The sequence below is a fragment of the Typopeltis vanoorti genome, chromosome 9 (genome assembly GCF_054136105.1).
Source record: "Typopeltis vanoorti isolate ZY-2024b chromosome 9, IOZ_Tvanoo_1.0, whole genome shotgun sequence".
Lineage (NCBI taxonomy): Eukaryota > Metazoa > Arthropoda > Arachnida > Uropygi > Thelyphonidae > Typopeltis > Typopeltis vanoorti.
Genome location: NC_143557.1, coordinates 40,407,550 through 40,432,501, shown reverse-complemented (window position 1 = coordinate 40,432,501; position 24,952 = coordinate 40,407,550). Strand labels below are relative to the sequence as shown.

Genomic DNA, 24,952 nt, shown 5'->3' with positions numbered 1-24,952 from the left:
CATACCTAAGGTCAGGAGGATCAACCGAGTTGGAATTAAGTGGATGAGTAGAGATATAAAGCAAAAGCTGCAAAAAAAAACAAAAAAACATTGTGGTGGAAATATAAAAAGAAAAGTGATTATCATACTCACGAGCAATACAAACTGCAAGCAAGAAGAGTGACTAGTGTTACATTTTTATTTCGTTATACATATATATATAGTAGTTATTGTAAATTGTTAGATAGCCAAACCTTACTTGTCGTACTAGTTAAGTGATTATACTTAATATGTTTTCTCCAGATTGTTTCTACCTCTGCTATCTCTATCAATTCCAATTAACTTCTAACTACTTTGTGGCCACTACTATAATTGCTTCTGTGTGCAAAACTCGGTGAACAGAGAAATTGCTTCAGGCTAGAGCCAAAATTCTTTGTTACAATTCTGGAATTAACTCCGTATCAGAATTTGGAAAAATTTATTTGTTGAAGCTGCGCCATCCAAATTCTTGGGAGTTAATTCTCAGAATGACACACTTATCGATAATCAAGCAATTAATATTTCCAATTACAAAACTTAATATGTCTAAATTTTTCTCTTACTGCAGTCGTAACTATCCCCGACTATTGATTCGCTCAGGTTCTATTTTAATGAGTGGTGCATTACGATTTCAGATCAGGCAATTTTGTTAGGTAAAAAAAAGGTTTATTCATCACACTAATACAATATACAATTACTTTATATATCAATTATATAAAGTAATTGTATATTGTATTAAACTCAATTAAGCTAAATCTCTCCTACAAGTTAAATGGGTTAAATAGACATAACCTTAATATTCCTAATCTTTCTCGACATTAGACAATATCTGCAACTAATTTAAATTGTCTGGTCACCTGGATTCCTTGGAGATGAGGAGGCTGTGGAGAGGGTTCAGAGAAGAGTGACCAAGTTGGTGAGTGATGTAAAAAATGCTCCCTACATTGCTAGATTGAGAGCTTGTGGATTGCAGAGATTGGTTGATAGGCGAAGAAGAGGGGGATATGATAGAAACATTTAAATTACTGAAAGGTTTTTATAGGATTGATGCAGGGGAAATGTTTCAGCTGTGTGAAAGTGATGGAAGAACAAGAGGTCATCCCTGGAAATTAAAGAAGAGTGTGGTTAACAAAGGTGTCAGAACAAGGTTTTTTGCCTGGAGGGTGGTGAATGAGTGGAATTCATTGCCTGACTTAGTTGTGAGCCCTTCGTCTGTAAATGAATTCAAGAAGAGATATGACAGATATTGTTTTGCTAGTTTGGGTCTCCCGCGATGAGTCTACTGACTCCATGGAGATACCCGTAATAACAATAATAATAATAATAAAATACTGACTCCTTCCTACAACATTTGACAATCCTATACAAGCATTTACCTTATTTAATTTCAAGATATACTCGGCTATGACATACATTAGTACATTAACCTTACACTATACAATATCTCATTCTCAGACACGACACAATTTACAGGTTGGTTAGATTCTAAAGTCCTGTTTCAATTCATATAAGTCCAATCACTGAGCATATCTGCACATTGTTGTTTTCTAACACTTTCTAGCATACAAAGGAATTAAAAGGTTCCTACTTTACCGAGTAACTAGATCTCTCTGGTCCTCTCTCTCTCTCTCTCTCTCTCTCTCTCTCGACCTTTCATTAAATTCACACGGCTTGTTACCTTCTCCTATGGTTTGTCTTCAGAACAAACTGGCGAATACAATCGCGAATCAGCTTCTCCAATGTGGGCGAAGCTGCTCTGCTGGGATCGGTCCATGTGATTCCGCATGTTGTTTCGGTCTACGCTGACTTTTCCGCCGTACCGATGATTACTTGCACTGGATCGCTATCTGGCCGCAAAGCTGCCACTGGACATCATTCTTCTCGACCGCACTCACATACTCCTCCTCCATGAACAACTTGAACAGGAATCCAAGGAAGAAAAAAGAAAAAAGCCTCAAGTTCGCATCGCCAAGCTATATATATATATATATCCTTCCTGAGCTGTTCTCAATACTACGTCACCTTTTACGCCCGGCACCTAAATCTCTTGCACTCGGTACCATTCTCTCCTCACTAGGTTCTCCACGAGGACTTCCCATGCACAACTTAGTCTTCGAGTACATGACTGCCTCGGGTCATATCTATAAACCGATTATCTCGTTGTATATGTTGATCTAACTTTCTCATGCTAACAAAATTTTCACTAAATTTCAACTCTTGAAGGTTTTACAAGGACACATAACAATATAATACATAAGAGAATTTACAATTAAAGGACTATTTCAGTTTTTCATTAAATTTCACCTATACCTATATACAAGTATTCTTACGGAAATTTTGTTACCTGTGAAATCTGAATGAAATATTTTTACAATAAATTAAACCTTTCATTCAAGATTTAACACTAGTATGGTAAAGAAAGCCAAATCAGACCATGAGAGAGAAATAGCCAAACAGGCCAAAGTAAACTCAAAAGAGTTTTTTTTTTCATTATGTAGCAAGTAAGAGGTAAAAGGACTATGGTAGAATGACTTTAAAAAATGCTCATGGCAGGAAGGTGACTGAACCGAAAGAAATAGTTGAGTTGCTGAGTGATCATTTCGCAAAGGACTATCATCCAGGTGGAGATTTTGCTATTGGTGATGTAACAGAGACATATCAAAATTAAGGTAGATGGAAAAAGATGAATGTGAATACAGCTGTGGGACTGTATGCATATCAGCCTGTGTACTATGTGAATGTGCAAGAGAACTGGCATTGCCTCTGACGAAGTTGTTCAATCTAAGTCTCAGCTCTGGCAGTGTACCATGGGAGTGGAAATAGGGTAAAATAGTACCACTGCATAAAGGCAGTTCCAAAACAGAGGTAGCAAACTATGGACCGATTAATATATTAGGAGCGGTTGTTAAAGTACTGGAAAAGTTGGTGAAAAGTAAAATACAATAGGGATACAATATTCTAGTGGGCAGCATGGCTTTATAAAGGATAGGTCCTGTCTTAGTAATTTATTAAATTTTATAATAAACTAACAGCAGAACTGGATAAAGGTAATGGCTACACCATGACACTGTCAACTTTGCTAAGGCATTTGACACAATCCCACATGTAAAACTATCACAAAAACTGGAGCAAATGGGAATGGATATGAGTCTAGTAGAAAAATGGAGGGGGATGGCTGACAGGCATCAGAGAGTAGTATATGGTGGAGTGTGGAATCTAGGAGAATGATGGCAACTAGTGGAGTAACTCAGAGTTCAGTACTAGGGCCACCACTCTTTAATTTGTATATCAATGACATAGGGAAAGATTTAAGAGGAAGGGGATATATTCAGTTTGTCATCATCATCATCATCATCATACGTATCAAGGATTTAGGCCTAGCATGGCTTGTTCCGGCCTTAGAAGTCATCGTTGAATCGTTTAAGAGGACGTCCTGGTTTTCTTTTTCCTAACGGCTTGTACTTTAAGGCTTGTTTTGGTAATCTTTCTGTTTTCATTCTTTGAACGTGTTCCATCCATTTATGTTTATATTTTTTAATTTTTTCTATTACTGGTTCTTGGTTTAATTCTTTCATAATATCTTCATTTCTTTTGTGATCAAATAGGGTATACTTTGCAGTTTTTCTCATAAACTTCATTTCTGCTGTTGTTAATCTTGGTTTGTCTTTTTGTTTTATTGTCCAGATTTCGCTTCCATACATTAAGACCGGTAAGGCTAATGTATTGTATACTTTTAGCCTGGTTTGTTTTTGAACTAGGTTTGGTTTAAATATAGAGTTAATTACACCTGTTATTTTTAAATATTTTGCAATTTTTACGTTTATATCTTTTTCATTTTCATATGTGATCATACATCCTAGGTAGTTAAATGAATTCACCTGTTCTAAGATCTTGTTATCTATTACTATTTTAGTTCTTGCTGGATCTTGTCCTTTAAAGGCCATAGTTTTTGATTTTTCTGTTGATATTATCATACCATAATCTTTGGATATCTCATTTAGATTTAAAATAGTTTTCTGTAAGTTATCTTCAGAATTTGTAATTATTATTTGGTCGTCTGCAAAGAGGAGAGTGTTTAAGTTAACTGTAGGTGAAAGTTTAATTCCTTGATGTAAATTTTTACTCCATTTTATTATTATTTCATTTAAGTAGATATTAAAAAGAGTTGCTGAGAGGGGACATCCCTGTCGGACCCCTTGGTTTATCTCTCTCGTATATGATAGCTCGTGATTTAATCTTATTTGTATTTGATTATTTTCATATATACTTGTGACAGCTTTTAGGATATTATTTGGTATTTGTCTTTCTTTTAATATGTTAAATAATATGTTTCTTTTAACTTTGTCAAATGCTTTTTCAAAGTCAATAAATGCAATATGTGTTTCTAAATTATATTCTCTTCTTTTCTCTATTATTAATTTTAGGCAAAAGGCTGGGTCTATACATGATCGTCCTTTTCTAAATCCATTCTGTACCTCTAGAATAAAGTTTTCGGAATATTTCATTAGTTTGTTATTTAAGATTCTGCTATATATTTTGTAACAGGAATTTAGTATACTGATACCGCTATAGTTTTTAGGGTCATCTCTATTACCTTTCTTAAAGATAGGAATCACAATTGCTTTTTTCCATTCTATTGGGGGGATACCAGTTGAGTAAATTTTATTTAAAAATAATAAGAGTCTTTCTTTGAATCTTGTTCCTGCGTATTTATATAGTTCTGAACCTAGCTTATCTTCTCCAGGTGATTTTCCGTTTCTTGTTTCTTTCAGGCCGATTTCTAATTCTTCTTCAGTTATTTCCTTTTCATTTTCGTTAATTGTTTGCCAGTTGTCTTTTTTAAAATATTTGTCTGTCCACAGTTCTGTGTAGTAATTTAGAAATTCTTCTAATTTCAATTCAGTGTTTAATTTTATGTTTTCTTTGGTATTTGCATTTAGGTGTTTCAAAATCTTATATACATTGGGTCTTATTTTATATAAATCATGTTCTAAATTAGAAACAAATTTATTCCATGATTCTCTATGTCTTTTTCTGACTTCTCTTTTAGCTATGGCTCTTATTCTTTTATATTCTATTTCATCTTCTAATCTTTTACTGCTTAACCATTTGTAATAGGCTTCTTTTTTCTTTTTGATTATTTCTTTGATTGTATCATCCCAGATCTTCAGTTTTTTTTCTTTTATTAAATTTTTTGGTCTTTCCTAAGCTTTCATTTGCTGCTGCATTTAGTATCGTTTTTATATTAAGCCATTCTATTTCTATTTCTTCATTTTGTTTTATTTTATCTAGATATTGGTTAATTCTTTGTTCATATAGCCATTGTACATTTGTGTCATTCAATAGTCTAATTTTATAAACAAATGTTTCAATTTTTCTTTCTGTTCTTGTTACTTGTAGCCATTTAGGTGGTAATCTTAATTTTATTTTAACAAGAAAGTGGTCACTGCTTATTTCATATCCTCTGTGAACTCTAACATCTAGTGAAAATTTCAATGTCTTTTCATTTAATATGAAGTAATCTAATATTGATTTCCATCCTCTTGCTGCCCAAGTATATTAATTAATTTATTTATTTATTTATATTCAGTTTGTGATGATGCAAAACTGAAGAGAGCAATAGTTGATAAAGACGATATAGATATGCTGCAGGATGATTTAAATAAATTGGCATCGTGGGCAAAGGATAATGATTGTCGATTTAATGTTGCAAAATGTAAGGTTATGCACTTTGGGTTGAAAAGGTTGCATATGGTGTGTCATATTGATGGTATTGGATTGCAGCAAATTAATAAGGCTAAGGACTTGGGGATAATAGTGAACAAAGAGTTGAAGTTTAGAGGACATACTGCAAAAGTTGGTAAAACAGTTCAAAGAATTACTTGAATGTTGAAAAACACGCAAACAAGTAAAGATAAGGAAGTTATTAATCCTCTTTATAAGGCTATGATTTGGCCAAATCTTGACTACTGTGCACAGATTTGGTCTCTGAATCCTCTCAATTATCTCCTGGTCCCTAAGAAACCTGAGAGGATTCAGAGACAAGTGACCAAGATGGTCACAGGTCTGTGGAATACTCCATACGAGGGTAGGTTGAAAGTTTGTGGATTATAAAGTTTAGTTGATAGGTGGAAAAGAATGGACATAATAGAAACTTTTAAGATATTAAAGGGGTTTTATAAAATTTATGGAAGTGAAATTTTTCATTATATGACACACAGACAACCAGGGGCTACTTGTGCAAGTTGTGTAAGAGTGTGGTTGGTAGGGATGTGCAGACCAGATTTTTTGCCTGGAGAGTGGTGAATGAGTGAAATGAATTGCCAGAATTGGTTGTGAGTTTTCTGATGGTGAATGGATTCAAGGAGAGATATGATAAGATTTGTGTGTATGATGCTTGATTTGGGTCTCCCATGATGAGTCTCAGGACTACATAGAGGTGCCCAGTACTAAAGTACTATAGGTTGACAGCCAACCTCTCTTATATGGGCCCAACATTAAATAACTAAATAATTCAATTTAGTTATTTAATGAAATTTTCATTTTTACTATGTCTATTGTTAAGATATTTGCTATAACTATTTTTAGAATTTTAAACTATTTTCATGTTTATATATTAATGCGATCTCATCAGGCTGTGTGTCTCATGAGTTGTGTCCCAAGCAGGACTGACTGTATTTTAGTGCTACAATAAAAGCTTTACATTGTTTGGTTTGCAACTATGCTGGATGTTGTTCATTTGAGTTGTTTCTAATTATGTTAAATACTCTAATTACCCTATTTTTTCACTAAATACAGTATACATTACATGACTGTGTCAGTGTGCTGTTTTTAGTGCTAAAATAAATATTTTGTTTTGCTTGCATCTATGTAGTAGTGTTTGTAAGAAGAGATCAGTTTCACCATATAGGGTGAAACTGATCTAAACTAACAATATAACTGGATTATGCAAACAGGAAGCAGTCAACAAATTCTCATGTGTTGCCTGAAGGTCAAGTACATGAAACTATTTGTCTCTTCTCCTTGCAAATATGTTAAGTAAATCATTTTACTAGGTTTTATCCAACATTTACAGATATTTTGTTCATCTAAGAAGTAATTTAAAAAAAAAAAATGACTTGAACTGGAAAGTAAGAAATAAAAAGGATTACTAGCTTCATTTCCCCTTCCACAATTAAGAAATTAAAAACAAGTTAGAAAATGAGTGAAGAATTAACTACAGAGGCTGTGAAAGGCTGTTTTTATTCATCATGGTATCATTAACCAACAGCAAGGAATGACTGGCCAAGTTGTTGGACTGTTGATATTTAAAAAAAAAAAAACCTTCTGTGTGAAGTATAACTGGATAAATTCTCAAAATAAGAGACTTAGATGCAGGAGCATTGTTAGGGTATATACCATGTCCTATTTTTATTTTTTTTTAAGGTGTTTATGGTTGATTAGTAGGTTACAATGGTCCGGCTGGATATGCATTATGTAAATAAACGGAAAGAACTCTTGGAGTGGAAAGAAGTGGGCATGAAGATTTCTAAGAAATGAGCAAACAATTATGCCCATTTTGGCAAAATCAGGTGACAAGTTTTGATAAACATCTAGAACAAAAATTAATTAAATTCATGTCTTCTTACATATCCTAAAAGAAAAAGAATAAATTATTACAATTTGATGAAACATGAGGGTTAAAGTGTTTTAAGATATGTTCTTTCTTGTGATTATATCAGTTGCATTAATATTTTTGTTCTAGATGTTTATCAGAACTTTCAGAACCCCCCTCCTTCTTGTAGGTAAATATTTTAATTTTCTTTTCATATCCTTTAAATCTCTATTTAAAGGATATGAAAAATCTATAGCAAAGAATGAGTACCAGCACCTGTTTTTTAACAAACAAAAAAAAAAAAAAGCAAATAACTATGGAAGGATTACTTTAACCAGTGCTGATGGTAGCAAGGGTTACAGTCTATCATCAAAGTGAAGACTATAATCCAAATTGAAATAAATGAGGATAGATATGAAGTTGGTGATGCTGTTTCAGCTAACGAGTCATACAAGAAGTTTTAAAATCTACAAGAAAGCAGATGACTAGCAGCATAATGCAAAGCTCTTGCTTAGGTCATTGCTGCTGTTTAATTTGTATATAAATGATACGGGAAATGATTTGATGAAAAATATTCAGTTGTTTCTTGATAATACAAAATTAAGTAAACTGCTTAATTTTGTATTATCAGGAAATTAAATTTTGAAATGATTTGTACAAAATTAGGAAATTTTTTTTTTTTGAAGTTTATTTTTCACTTGGTTAGACTATAATAAATTTAGTTTAATCCTTTATCCAAGTGTAAGCAAACAAAGTTTGCGCCTGAAAATATCTTCAGGACTGGGTAAAGTAGTGCAACACCAGGCAACTCCAAGCAAAGGTGGACCAAGTTCTCATTACTCCTTGTCTCAGTATCTCCCATAATGCCCAGCACATCTCCTTGCGGACATGTATACTGCTATGCATTAAGGGAAGGGCCACTACCCAGACTGGTCGAATAAAGGTTGAAACCGGTCTGGATAATGGCCCTTCCCTTAATGCATAGCAGTATACATGTCCGCAAGGAGATGTGCTGGGCATTATGGGAGATACTGAGACAAGGAGTAATGAGAACTTGGTCCACCTTTGCTCGGAGTTGCCTGGTGTTGCACTACCTTACCTCAGTCTAAAGATATTTTCAGGCGCAAAAACTTTGTTTGCTTACATTTGGATAAAGGATTAAACTAAATTTATTATAGGAAATTTTGTATTATCTGGATGATTTAAACAGGCTGATAGTATAGACTAATGGTGATGGGTGACAGTTTAATATAAAAAAAGGGTCAAGCTATGCATTTTAAAATAAAAAGATTAGATTACAAACTATGTACTACACTGACAGATCTGTATTCAGGAAACTGATGTAGCTAAGGAAGATGTGCTAGTAGACAACAGTTGAAGTTCAGAAAGCATACTGCAAAGATGGTCATGGTAGTTCAAGTTTACTTGGTTATTGAAGAACACACTATAATAAGGAAATTATCATTCCTCTTTTTAATGCCTTGATACAGTCACATTTTATTATTGTGCTCAAGCTTTGTTTTCAGAGAGATGAGAAAGTGGTGAACAGAATCCACAGTTGAGTGACCAAGATAGTGGGTCGGTGGACTACTCCTATGATAACAGATTGAGAGCATGTAGGGTGCAAAAGTTGGCTGATAGGCAGAAAAGAAAAAATGTGATAGAAACAATTTATTTTAAGATTGATGCAGAGGAAATGTTTCAGCTCTTGGCTAGAGGGGCAAAACAAGGGGATCATCTTTGGAAATTGAGTAAGAGTGTGGTCAGCAAAGGTGTGAGGATCAGATTTTTCATTTGGTCCCAAGATGGAAAATGGAATGGGATACCAAAGTCTACTGTGAATGCTCTGTCAGTCAGTGCATTCAAGGAGAGGTACAACAGATACTGTGGATAGCATGGGTTTCCGAAGATAAGTTTCTGATTCAATACATGTTTCCATGCAGTAATCATAAGAATAAGTTTATCTAACTTCTAGATCTCATTAATCAACCTCTAATATTCTGTGAGGTGTGGAGTCATTTTGATAAATAATTTCCTATATAACTATAAGTAACAGCATTTCAGTAAATTTCACTAATCCAAATAACTTTCTAACTTTGCATGAGCAACACTTAGAGACAAAAATTTGAAACCAAGAAATTCTTCATCTGATACACGTTCTCACTATTTACCTTGATAGACCTGTGATTTAAGTCAGGATTTCTCCATGACTAAAGGTCATAAAGAGTCCAGCTATTCCTGTCTTGGGCATTTCTTCTCCATTTTCTTCCAACTTTCTTAATCATTGGGTCTTCCCACCTTAGGGCAGGTCTTCCAGGTTTCCTTTTGGTATCTCTCGGATACCAATTTGCTACTCTGACTGTCCATCTGTTGTCTCTCATTCTGGCGAGATGTCCTGCCCATCTACTTTTGCTATTGTAGATTGCTTTTATTACATCTTTGAGTCCAGACTTCTTCCTGATTTCTGTGTATCCTACATGACTTATTTTATTTATATTGCACATTCTTCTTTCTATTGCACATTGAGTTGTTATTAAGCTTTGTTCTTCTTTCAAAGTTGTGTTCCATGTTTCACTGCCATAAGTTAATGCTGGTAGGATGTGACTATTGAGAAGGTGGGCTCTTATTTCTATATCTATGTTTTGGTTGGTAATTGTTGATTTTATTTTGTTGAAGGCTATCCAAGCAGCTCCTTTTCTCCTTGCTATTTCATTTGATATGCCGTTATTCATTTTTATGGACTGTCCGAGTCTTGTTTTATCTGGATATATTTCCAATCCAATTTTTTGGCAGTTTCAGCTTGTCATTCAGCATTGATTCTAATAGTTCGGAGGAGTGAGATATTAATACCACATCATCGGTGAATAATAGGATATTTAACATTTCACAATCAATGTTTATTCCACATTTCATGTCAGTTTTTCAAATGATACTATCCAGAGTAGGTGTGAAGAGATTAGGTGATAAGACATCGCCCTGATGTACTCCTCTACTTAAGTTAATTTTAATTGGTTGAAAAGAGTGATATTTGTTGTGCCTTCTTTATAGATATTAATTTTTATGAATTGGATATATGCTATTTCTACTCCTTGTTCTATTAAAGCTTGGAATATTGCATTATGTTCAACAGTGTCAAATGCCTTTTTAAAATCTATAAAAAGAAGTCAAAGTGGAATCTGGTATTCTCTGCATCTTTCTGTTAGTTGGGTAATAGTTTGAATGTGGTCTATTGTCGAAAAGCCTTTTTTGAAACCGGTCTGTTCTTTGCAGCTATTTTCGTTGATGGAGGTTTGTATTCTGTTTTAGGATGACTCTGGTGAATATTTTATGTGTGTGTGTGTGTGATGACAGACAGATGGGTCTGTAATTACTTATGTCTTCCTTATTACCTTTTTTATGCAGAATTATGGTATATGATGTTTTCCATTCAGTAGGTGCTTTCCTTAATTGTATATATTGAGTAAGTCTTTCTGCTATAGCTTTAAAGAGTAGTTTTCCCATGCCCGTTCACCAGGAATTGATGGATTTTATACAGTCAATTCCTGGTGATTGGTCATTTTTCATATGGTGGATAGCCATTTTTACTTCTTCAGGTAGGATAGTTGGAATTTCAAATTTTCACCTGGTACTGGCACTGTGACTACCTGTTTAGATAGGTAAAGGTTCTCATAAAACGATTTTATTATTTTTTCTGTCTCACCTCTGTTTGTGTGTCTGTTTTCTTGATTGTCTATGAAGGCTGATGGCAGTGGTTGCTATAGACTTATTTCTTTTTCTACTTTTTTTTTTAGGCGATTACGAAGCCTAGCTGCTTCTGCCAATTTTGTCATTCTATATATATTATAGTTAACTTTGATGTTCTACCTTAGTTGTGTACAGATAATTTTATATTCTAAACAGTTTTTTCCCTGTATCTTTCAGTACTCTTCTTTTGTTCAATAGTTCTATCATTCTTGCTGATAGGCGTTCCCTGGTCTTAGGAGGAAGTTCATAGGAGGCTCTTTCTTTGCAGTTCAATAAATAATTATTAAAGTTTGTCAAATTTTTGTCGATGTCGTTATTTAGTTTCTTCCACATTTTTTTCTAAATTCTTCTGGATTTATCTGTTTTGAGCATTTTTTATGGTTGGATTGTGCTCATATGCATTCTTCATTTTTTTAAAATGTATTCTTAGGGAGGCTCTTATTGGGCGGTGGTCTGAATGAATATCGCAGTAGATTTTTCCAATGATTTCAACATTTTTTATTATTCTTTTGCAATTTGTTAGGATGTAATCAATTTCATTTCTTGTCTCTCCATTTGGGGACTGCCAAGTCCATCTTTTTCCAGTTCTCTTTCATTCCAACTATAACAAACTTGCTCACTACAAGAAATTCACTTCAAAAAACTATCCTCTATATCTGTGCTCCTGACAAGTTTGCTTCAGCAAGTCGACTGCACTATTAGATGAATGCAATAAAATTTTTATCTTCTACTAGCAATAATCATTTTATTTATGTAATTTTTAAGTTATATTTCGATTAGCTGGTTTACTGCAATTTGCTGCAATGCATTTTGCAAACTCACATATAATAACATGTGAATATAAATCTATAAGATAGCCAAGCAATCAGGTTCCAAGATGGAAATAATATACAAAATTAATAAATGCAGAACAGAAAAGTTGTATTTGTATTAACAGCTTACTGATATGTTTAATCATATTTGCAAAAATGACGTAATGATTTAGGAAACAGTACATAATATATATGAATATTTTATTCAAAAAACTGTCATCATATAGCAAATAGAGTTAATTCTCACTACTGCAAATGCGGCGATTTTTAAGATTTTATAAAGTGAATAATGTTCATTACCACATGGTACTTGCACTACTGTGCACTGTTCAGGTCTTTTCAGCAGTCTGTTATAGTGAGTAACCTCACTATAACAGTGTTTGAAATTATTATTATTCAGGCCTCCATGGAGTCAAAAGACTATTGGGGAGGTCCTTCCTAAGAACATAAAGTCTGGCAAGACTCATCAAGGGGAGTCCCCCCCCCCCTAAGAAACACAAAGTCTATCATACCATTCCTTAAACTCATTGACCGTTCTTGCACTCACCACTCCATCAGGCAATGCATTCCACGGTTCAACCACCCTCCATGCAAAGAAACCACTCCTCACCCTCTTGCTCACAGTTTCCTTTCGTACCTTCCAGGGATGGCCTTTTGTCATCACTTCTTCCCACTGTTCAACCAAGCGAAAGAACTCCCCAGTGTCAACCCTGTAACCATCTCTCAACAGTTTAAAAGTCTCAATCATATCACCTCTCCTTCTTCTATCCACCAAACTCTGCAGTCCACATTCCCTCAGCCGACATTCATAACCAAAATTGTACAGTCCTGAAACCATCTTTGTCATCTGTCTTTGTACCCTTTCCACAATTAATTTATCCCCTTCAAATCCTGGGGACCAAATCTGAGAACAGTAGTCTAAGTGTGGTCTGATCAGAGACTTATACAACGGAATGATAACCCTTTTATCTCTGCAGGTCAGTGTCCTTCTCATAATTGCAGCAATCCTCTGTGTTACCTAAACCACCTTTGCAATATGTCCCCTAAATTTCAGGTTTCTATCAATCATCAACCCCAAATCACTTGTCTCCCCTACTTCCTCCAGTATAACTCCTCCCATAGAGTATGCAGCATCCCATCGATGTTTCCCAAACCTCAAGACCTTACATTCTGCTGCATTAAACTGACACCCCTATTCATTTGCCCAACTGTCTAGCTTATTCAAATCCTTTTGCAGGGCTACCACATCTGCACTATTACTAATAATCCTTACCAGCTTCGAATCATCTGCAAACAACTGAATATCCCCTTGCAATCCACTGGCAATGTCATTGATATAAAGGTTAAACAATATAGGTCCTAGTACTGAGCCCTGTGGGACCCCACTTGTAACCCTCTGCTTCCTTGAAACTGCTCCACCATACACATCTCTCTGATACCTATCAGACAGCCAATCCTGAATCCGGTTGACCAATCTGACATCCAGACCCATGTGCTGCAACTTAAATATCAGCTGATCATGTGGCACCCTGTCAAATGCCTTTGCTAAGTCTAAGAAAATTGCAGTATATGCCTTTCCCTCATCTAATGTTCTGTTAACTTTATTATAAAAGGCTAGCATATTGCTAAAACAAGAGCACCCTTTCACAAATCCATGTTGACTCTCACAGATAACATTACCCTCATCTGCCCAATGCTGTATACGGTCCCTCACTACTTTCTCCACGATCTTAACAACTACTGATGACACACAAACTGGCCTATAATTAGACACTTCCAGTCTGTTACCATCCTTATGAAATGGCACTATCTTACCTTCCTTCCATTCCCTGGGCACCTTTCCCGCAGCCAGACTTTCATTGAAAAGTCAGGTTAAAGGCACTGTCAGTTCCCTAGCACATTTTCTCAAAACTCCTGGTGAAATACCATCCAGTCCCAAAGCTTTACTGACATCCAGAGTACTCAGTATCTGAAACACACTTTCCTCCTGTACCGCTAAACCTCAAACCTGCCCTATCCCCCCTAACATTAAAACTGACTCCTCTAGGATGAAATACTCCAATAAAGTGTTCATTGAACAATTCCACTATGTCCTCTGCATCAGTCACTCCATTCCCATTTTTATCCCACAATATCATTCTTCCACAGTCATTTCTCCTCTTACTGGCCATATAGCTAAAAAATTCCCTAGGATTTTCTTTGGATCTTAGGACCAATCTCCTCTCATATTCCAGTTTCGCTTTCCTTACCACACTAGTCACTCTTCTGGCCTGTGTCTTATATTCTTCATGCATCTTCACTTTACCTGTCTCCTTATATCTCTTCCATAGCCTCTTTTTTGCATGCAATTCCTGTTTAATATTGTTTGTCATCCAATCATAAACTCCAAATTGTGTCCTCTTTTTCACTCGTGGTATACAACTTACCATTGCTGCTAACAAATATTCTTTCACAATTTCCCACGCACTAATGATATCCCGGCCTTCCAATTCCTCCCTCCATGAAACTTCCTGAAGTTGACGTCTAAGACTATTATAACCTGCTTCATAAATCCACATAAGTTCCCGTCTCTTTGATACTCCTGCATGTCTATTCATTTTCCAAGTCAAAACCATATGGTCACTCTCTCCAACTGGTGGAAGAGATGTCATCTCAGTTATTATCAACTCTTCTGATGCTATAACCAAATCCAAAACTCTTGAACCTCTTGTTCCCTCTGTTACATGTTGCCTAAGACATTTGTCCCTCAAGAATTCTAGAAATTCCATTCCCCTATTACTACATGCATCTTCCTCTCTCCAATTTATACTACTGTAGTTAAAATCTCCCATAACAATCATTCTTCTTGCACTTGCCAAACTTAACTGTCTAAACATCTCCTGGTCCCCATCCTCTGTGCTCCTGGGGCTGTAGCAACACCCCACTAAATATCCTGTCTTGCCCACCTCTACCTCACACCATATGTTCTCAAAATCATTTGTCTCACTGCCTTCCAAAGCCTCCACTCTTAGAGGACATAGGTCATCACTTATCATAAGCAGTACCCCACCACCTCTCGCATACAATTCCTCTCTTTCCTCAAACACACTCCAAGCATCCATATATACCAGTCCTCTCTTGTCACATATTCTAGCTATTATGTCATTCAATATTACTGCTCTTCTTCTCAGTTCGTCATTATCATACCTAGGCAACACGCACACCATTTTTCCTCTCTCTGTCTTCTTCCGTACAGCCTCAAGCAAAAATCTCATATCTCTTGCTGCCCGACTTACATTACCACTCAAGTCATTTGTTCCTACCATCACAATCATCTCATCCACCCTTTCACCTCTCTTAACTGCCATAGCCACCCTTTCTATTGTTCCTCCTGGCAAACACTCCTCACACATCCTATCTTGAACACCACGGATCATTGAGTCGTCATACATTATACCTCTTACCATTCCCTCTCTCCTATTGTTTCCATTCTCTCCTCTTCTTTCATTCCCATAGGTCTCTCTCATTCCCTCTCCTCTACTGCTATTCTCTCTTCTAGCATTCCCATACCTCTCTCTCCTACTACTGTTTCCATTCTCTCCTCTTCTAGCACTCCCATAAATCTCTCTCATTCCCTCTCTCCTACTGTTTCCATTTTCTCCACTTCTAGCACTTCCATATTCCTCTCTCATTCCGTCTCTCCTACCGTTTCCATTCTCTCCTCTTCTAGCACTTCCATATCTCTCTCTCATTCCATCTCTCCTGCTGTTTCCATCCTCTCGTCTGCTAGCATTCCCTCTCTTCTACTGTTTCCATTCTCTCCTCTTCTAGCACCCCCATACCTCTCACTGATTCCCTCTCTTCTACTGTTTCCTTTCTCTCCTCTTCTAACACTCCCAAAATTTTCTCTCTCTCCTACTCTGATTCTCCTTGCATTTATCTCTTCCATTCTCCTAATCTTATCTTTCATACTTCTGCTCTCATTCACAAGACATTCCACCTCCTCATTCAACTCATCTATCTCCCTCTGCAGGTCAGTCACTCTTAATCTAAATTCACTCTCCCAAACAAAACCATCTCCTAAACTTTCACAGTCACTCACACCTTCCACACTATCAACTATTATTTTCTCATTCATATATATATTTTTTTCATTCTCTCCTATCATGCTACTTGTCTTCCTACATTCATTCCCTGTTCCTGGAGCAACAAGGTCGGATATTGATATTTCTAACGCACTTATTTCCTCCAACTGCCTGCATTTTGCGCACATATGCTCTCCGCTCTCTTTCACAAGCCACATATCCAATTCCCGAGACGCATACATGCCGCAAGTACTGCATGCCACAAAGTCCCTTATGATATTGCTTATAATAGAGTTCTTAAATGGCGGAGGACTTGGCGATACGCCACTTGCAACTGCAGCTGAATCCGCCATCATTCCTTACTGCCGAGTAGCATAATCTTTAATAATTATTCAATTAATAAATTCTGTTAAGTAAATAAGAAAAAAAAAGTACAAACAATTACAAGCAAAACAAAACATTTAAGTACACTAAATATAATTAAATAAAATGAAATATAACTAAATACAGTAATGAAAACTTAGCTTCGTTTTGTCTTCCACCGTTATGCATTCGATTCCGACGGTAACCAAAATATATTATATCGCGACAGCAACTAACTTCCAAAAAATAACCACTGAATTACACTCGTATTCAGAGAAACAATTTAGCACTCAAAAACGTAGAAAAATGGGGGGGGGGACTATTCACCGATTAAAAATCACTTTCTTCTGCATAGCTCAAATTCACCACCACATAGTTATGTTGATTGCAAATTGGAACTATACTCATGAAATTTTCTGTTCAAAAACACTTTGCAACTCACAGATTGATCGTCAGAATATTTTGACAACAAATGACTAAAAAAAATCATCAAGGGTATGCTCAGCAAGGCTGGGCTAATAAACACAGAATTCTGGAGAAAGGAAGGGATGAGGATTTAAAGGAAAAACTCCTAGATGTGAATGTTAAACATCAGTTGTTGTGTGAGGTATGGCAAGATAAGTTAATTTTATAATTACTGAGGGACAATATTGTGTAATTTTTAGATTGGGTGTTACTGTGTGATATTTGTGTGTGGAATGCAGTATTTGGTTAAATTTCTTAGGCAGTTTTACTTTAAATTCATTGTTAATGATCTGGTACAAAATGGCAGTGAAAGGCAGATCATTGCATTGGTCAGCACGAAAAGCAAATAAAGTGAATGTATGGATTTTTCAAGAATGGTATGGTATGGCACCATACCATTCTTGAAATTTTCTTTGAAGTATGGTATAGTGCTGTGAGTGTAGTATTTAAGTGTGGGAAGATGTGAATGTTTATGTGGAAATGCTGAATAAGAGAAAGGAGTGAGTGTGCATATGTAGGTGGTGTGACATGATGATGGACCATAAGGCTCGTCTGAATAGGAGTATATCATAACTAAAATGGTTGTCAGGGAAGATTATGCAAATGTGAAGAAAGCATGTGAAACTGATGCCATGAAGAAAAGAGTGTGATTGACGATAAAGTGTGAAATAATGACAGTGAAAAATAAAGTGCAATTAAACAGTAAGATGGTGAGTGGGGAGAGAGTGAAAAACAGAGTGCAATTAACAGTAAGATAGTGAGTGGAGATGACAGTGAAACAGCTTTTGTGACTGATGGTGAGATATCAAGAGAGAATGATAGCAAAAAATAATGCAAGATATTAAAGTAGAGTTGGTGAAGATGAGGCAAGAGATGAAGTAGATGCAGAGTGAAATGAAGAGACTTGTAAATATGAATGGAAGAGTGAAGAAGACAGAAATGAATGATAGTATGAAAGATGGAATGAAAGACTAACAAGTGAAATTGTATGGAGATACAATTATTAGAGGTGTAGTGATGAGAAGATGTACAAGGTTTGTTTTCCGTGAGGTAAAATAAACAAAAGATGGTGTGTTTATAGTAAGAACAAATGACTTGACTGAGAAGGAGAACGTTGTTGTTGAGAAGAGACAGCTTGCAGCTGTAACATGGAATGAGGAGTTGGGTGGAAAGGAGATCAATGCTGCTTGGGTACTATTCAAGACCTATCTATGAGGGCATGTGCAGATTGAGAATATTGGATTTGATCATCTCATCAGAGGATGTTATTATAATGTGTCAAATCTCTCTCTAGTTGGTGAGAGTGACCATGAAATGATTACATTGGTGGTTGCCAACCATGTGAGGACTTGGTCAAAAGGGTATATGTGGAACTTCAAGGCTGGTGATTATGAGAAGATCAAGAGATAGCTTACAGCTGTAACATGGAATGAGGAGTTGGATAGAAAGGAGATCAATGCTGCTTCCGATCTATGAGAAGCAATGTCTAAATGTATTCCAAAGGTCAGAAGGTTAAATAAGGTAAGTGTGAAATGGATGAATGAAGAGATTAAGCATGCAGTACAGAAGAAGAAGAAGAAAGCATTATGAAGGCAACATAAGATAAGTGGTAATAATCAGTTCCAAAAGGAGTACAAAGAATATTCAAGGAAGGTGGCTTGGTTGATAAGGCCAGAAAAAGTGCAGTATGAGCAGTAGCTAATTAATCTCCTCCCCCCAAAAAACTAGTGAGTTCTTTCGATATGTAGCAAGCAGAAAAAATAAGGATTATGTATGATAATCATTAGAGAAAATGGTGTAAGGATAACTGCTATGGAGGATATAGTCGAGATATTAAATGAGCAGTTAATATAGGTCTTTCATCCTTGTGAATGTGACATCAGGCACAGTTTGAGAGCAGTGGAGGAAGAGAAACTGTGAGTGAGCAAGAGGTATATGTGGAATTGCATAAATTACATATTAATAATGCAGTGGGACTTGATGATATATCACCACGTATTCTGAGGGAATATGCCAGCAAGTTGACATCTGCCTTAGCATATTTGTTTAATATGAATCTTACCCTGGGTCAAGTTCCCACAGAATGTAAGGAAGGCAAGATTGTACTACTTCATAAGGGAGCTCAGAGAACTCATGAATCAAATTATAGGCCAGTCAGTTTATCAGGTGTTGTGATTAAAAAATCTTTGAGAGATTAGTGAGAACCACATCAGAATAAGGTTGACAACAGTGGTATTATCTTTGATGGATAACACAGATTTGTTAAAAGGATGTTATGTTTTAGTAATCTACTTATTTATTACAATAGGGTGACAGCTGCATCAAACAAGGAAGATGGATACACAATAGTATACTTAGATTTTCAAAGGCATTTGACAGATTACCATATGATAAGTTGATAGTCATACTAGACAGATTGGATGGATATTAGATTAGTGTATTGGCTAGGAAACTAGCTATCTAATAGGTATCAACAAGTTGATGGGAAAGACAATATCACAAAAGAGGAAAGTCACTGGTGGTGTGTCTCAAGGGTCTGTTTTAGGGTCACTGATGATTAACCTGTATGTTAATGATATTAGGGAACATTTGAATGGGGATATTCAGTTGTTTGTAGAGGATGCAAAGTTGGGATGAACTATGAGGAGTAAAGCAGATTTTACGGCATTACAAGAAGACTTCAATAGACTGAGTGAATGGGCACATGGGGGGGGGGGGGGGGTTGATACCAGTTCAATGTAATTTGGAAAACATAGACAGAATGTAGAATTAACTCTTGCTGTAGGTGGAGGAAAGGAGAGATCATGGAGTAATGGTAGATAAGGATCTAAAACTCAGAGGACACATTGCCAGAATTGTGAGCAATTCTGGCAATGTGTAGAATACAGACAATGATGTGGAGGACACTCTGACTTGTAGAAGTAAGGAGATTCTGGTTCCATTGTATAAGGCCTTGATTAGGCCACTTAATGATTACTGTGCACAGATTTGGTCACCTGGTTTTAAAAAAGATGAAGAGATATTGGAAAGGGTCCAGAGGTAAATGACTAAGGTAGCTTATGGTCTCCAGAATATCAAGTATGAAAAGAGGTTGAGAAGATGCAATTTACAGTCTTGTGGACAGGAGGAAAAGAGGTGATATGATAGACACGTACAAGTTTTTAAGGGTTTGTTATAGGATTAACATTTAAGAGATTTTTCATAAAATAGTGAGAGATCAGGGGAGAACAAGAGATCATCCCTCGAAGCTGTATAAAGAGGATGTGAGCAAAGGAGTGAGAAGCAGATCTTTTGCATGGAGAGTGGTGAATGATTGGAATGGATTGCCTGAGATTTTGGTGTCTGCTGAAAATCTGAATGTATTTAAGGCACAGTAGATTAGCTGTAGCACAAGATCCCCTGCAATGAGTCTTTTACTTCATGAACTGTCTTGGAATGATGATGATTATAATAATAATAATCTACATGTATTGTATGATAGAGAGACAAATGTACAGGATAAGGAAGACATGTAATAAGGCTTTTGAACTTTGCAAAAAACATCTGACTGACTACCTCATGGCAAGTTTCTACATAATTTGAAGGAAACAGGGAGGAAATAGCTTGGTTAGATGGATAGGAGATAAGTCTTCACAGAGCAGTTCATTGGAATTGCATCCAATGCAAATAAGGTTATGAGGTCAGTGTGTCATGTCTATCAATTGCATGTATTCTCTGGCAAGTCTGGTTGTAGCAGAAGTTGTTCAACTTAACTGTTAATGATACTGCATGTATTACAAAAGAGAGAATTCAGTAGCATGATAATGACACCAAGTTAGAGTAAACTATAAGACCGTATCACCATCAGCATCATAAATTCATTTACACTAATACTAGGAGTATTAGGAACAAGAAGGAAGAGTTTTTGGCCATGGTTGGCACTTCCAGACCACAGGTTATTGGTATTAGTGAAACATGGCTGACTGTAGATGATATAGCTAGTGGGATTGAATGTGATTGGTATAGTATGTTCAGGAATAACAGAGAGAATAAAATGGGGGGAGGAGTATTGTTGATGATAGCTGATGAGCTACAGCCAAGGAGAGTAGAAGTTGAATTGCAGGATAGAGAAAAGAGCACATTTGAGGCCATTTGGTGTGAGATTGTGGCTAGCAGAACTAAATATACAATTGGGTGCTGCTATAGACCAGGTGATGGAAAAGATGGTGGTGACAGTATGCACAAGCAAATAGAAGAAATGAGTGGAAGGAGGGTGATTATTATGGGAGATTTCAACTATGGTCGCATTGATTGGAGTGAGGAGAGGACACACGGGAGGAAAGAATTGGATTTTATGCGGTTATTAAGGGATAACTATCTGCGACAACATGTAATGGAAAATACTAGGGGTCAGAGAGTGCTTGACCTACTAATTACATCTGAGGATTTGGCTGTAACAAATATGACCACATTGCCACCAATCGGTGAGAGTGATCATAGGGTCTTGACTTGGGAGGTGGCTAAAGGTGTAGAATTTACAATTAAGATAGGGTACATGTGGAATTATCGGGCTGGAAAGTATGACAAGCTTAGGAGTTTGATTGGCTCAGTGCCATGGCATGTACAACTGCAAGGACTAGAAGTTGATGGTGCATGGGAGGTAGTTAAGAAGTGCTTGCATGAAGCAATGGCTGACTGTATACCTAGAGTCCGAATAATAAATCAAGTAGGGGTTAAATGGATGAATAACACCATTAAGCTTGAGCTGCAAAAAAAGAAACAACTATGGAGGGAATATAAAGAGAAAGGTGACCGGCAGGCACATGAACGGTATAAAGCGCAGGCCAGAAGGGTGACGAGAGTGGTAAGAAAAGCAAAAAAGGATTACGAAAGAACATTGGCCATGCAGGCTAAAGAGAATCCTAAACAGTTTTTTAGATGTGTAGCAAGTAAAAGGAAAAATGTACATAGCAGAATGATTTTAAAGAATGCCGATGGTAGGGAGGTAACTGAATCAGTTGAGATAGCTGAGTTACTGAGTGAGCACTTTGCAAGAATATATCATCCAGGTGGTGACATTGCAGAAACGAATAAACCAGTAGATTATATGGGAATTGTGGTGAATGAAGTGGAGGTGAGTAGACTATTGCATAACCTCAATATCAATACATCTGTGGGATTGGATGGTATACCAGCTCGTGTAGTATGAGAAGCAGCTAAAGAATTGTCAGTACCCTTGACCATTTTGTTTAATTTGAGTCTCGGGTCTGGGTTAGTCCTGAGCGGGTGGAAGGAGGGAAAAATAGTTCCACTGCATAAAGGTGGTTCCAAGACTGCTGTTGTAAATTACCGACCGATTAGCATATCAGGAATCATTGTCAAGGTCTTAGAGAAATTAGTCAAGAAAAGAATACAGGATTGGATAGATGAAAATGGGATATTGTATGGGGGACAACATGGTTTTGTGAAGGGTAGATCATGCCTCAGTAACTTGCTCACGTTTTATAACACAGTGATGGCTGAACTGGATAGGGGTAATGGGTTTACAGTGATACTACTGGACCTTGCCAAGGCCTTTGATAGGATACCACATGGAACCCTAATCAATAAACTGGAGTAGATGGGGATGGATATAGGGTTGGTGAGATGGATAGGAGGGTGGTTGATGGAGAGATACCAGAGAGTGGTTTATTCAGGAGTTGAGTCCAAAAGATGGCTTGTAACTAGTGGTGTGCTGCAGGGCTCTGTTCTTGGACCACTACTTTTCAATTTGTTCATCAATGATATAGGAAAGGATCTGAGAGGAAGTGTTCATTTGTTTGCTAATGATGCAAAGTTGGGTAGAGCAAAGCAATTGTGAGTGCACAGGATGTCAAAATTTTACAGGATGATTTGGATAGTTTGGAGGACTGGGCTAGGAAAAATGGATGTCAGTTTAATGTGGCAAAGTGTAAGGTTATGCACTTTGGGGTGAAAAGAACAGCAGCAGTATATCGCATTGGTCGAACCGTACTCCAGGAGATTGATGAGGCTAGGGATTTGGGAGTGCTGGTGGATAGGGAGTTGAAGTTTAGGGGGAACATTGCAAAAGTGACTAAAACAGCTCACCAAATCACTTGGCTTATGAAAAATACTTTAACATGCAGAGACAAACAAGTTGTTGTTCCTCTGTATCGAGCCTTGATAAGACCCCATCTGGACTTCTGTGCCCAGTTATGGGCACCAGGGTTTCTTCGTGATGGGGAGGAAGTGGAGAGGGTCCAGAGACGAGTGACCAATATGATAGCAGGTCTGTGGAATGAACCTTATGAGAATAGGTTGAGGATTTGTGGGTTGCAGAAAATGGACGATAGGCGAAGGAGGGGTAATATGATTGAGACATTCAAATTACTGAAGGGTTTTTATAAGATTGATCCAGAAGATATTTTTGAAAATATGACTGGTGGTGAGAGGACTAGGGATCATGCATGGAAGCTGGGCAAGAGCGTGGTTGACAAGGGTGTTAGAGCTAGGTTTTTTACTTGGAGAGTGGTGAATGAGTGGAATAAGCTTCCAGAGTCTGTTGTGGGTGCTACGACCGTGAATGAGTTCAAGGCAAGATATGATAGATACTGTGTGAATGCTGAATAGTTGTTGCAGACATGATGTTAGGGCCTCCCTCGATGAGTCTGTCGACTCCTTGGAGTTTCCCGGAACAATAATAATAATAAATAATAATAATAGATAAGATGCTGATGGTAAGCACCTTTTCGTGACTGAAACAGTGACCCTACCCTTCAATGTGAAAAAGCATTATGCTGTTCCACTTTGTAAGTCTGATCAAACCAGCTAGACTGCACACAAGTAATGAAGAAACTGAAGAAGATTCTGCAGTGAGTACCTAAAGTAATATCAGGATTTAGCAATGTTTCCTGTGAGGAGAGGTTGGAAAAAGTTTAAATTATGAAGCTTAAAGACAGGAGGAGGAAGAAGACAGGGAAGAGATATTTAAGGAATAAATGTAAAGGTAAGGGATAAATAATATACATTTGATTATTAACAGAATGGAGGGAAAATGAAAAAGAACAAGTGGAATGTACTGCCACATGATGTTGTGAATAAGCATAGTGTGAATTCATTTAACATAAAATATCATGAATGTGTTAGTGATTTGATGGAATCTCCCATGATGAATTTATTAACTCTGTGGAAGTCTGTCAATAATAATTTCATTCAGCCAAAAAATTAATAATAATAATAATAATAATAATAATTAAATTAAAAATAAATGACATAAACTGTAGCTAAAGAATAGAGCATTATGCCAAACTTATTCACTATGACAAAGACTAACAATTTCTAAGCAAAATCCTATACAATAAATGCTATTTTACAGGGAATTCATCAATCCATTTACTATAGGAACTGATTTTTAGTACAGTGAGATGCAAATATAAATAAAATAACATAATAATAATTAAAAATTTACTTTATGCTTGAGATTTTTTATTTATTTATTTTTTTGCTAATGTGTAGAAAAGGAAAATCTATTTTTTAAATATATATATCTAAGAGAAATAAAACAATTAAAAATAAGACATGCATGTCCCTATATATATATATATATATATATATATATATATATATATATATATATATATATATATATATATATATATATTATGAAATATTTACCTATGCTTTCTAAGGTTATGTTTATACGTAGAGAACAAGCCAAATCACATGCTGACTGATGATTAATCTGGTTATTTCTCAAATCTAATTCCTTATAGAAACAAGAAAAAAAAAAAATAAGAAGAAATCATACAAAGGTAAAATGCAAACACATGCATATATATGATAAATAGTTTATAGGACTAATGCCAAAAGACAATATCAAAATACACTATGTTTATATAATGTGATTTATATAA

General features: G+C 36.2%; 1 protein-coding gene across 1 annotated transcript in view; it reads right to left on the bottom strand.

Annotated features, from left to right (window-relative positions):
- Positions 1-24,952, bottom strand: part of LOC150102997 (leucine-rich repeat-containing protein 45-like) — a 358,127-nt gene that overhangs the window by 225,390 nt on the left and 107,785 nt on the right. The window contains exon 7 of the mRNA XM_090398041.1: positions 24,714-24,804. Coding sequence (XP_090254167.1) covers positions 24,714-24,804 — 91 coding nt within the window. The remainder of the gene's footprint in view (positions 1-24,713; positions 24,805-24,952) is intronic.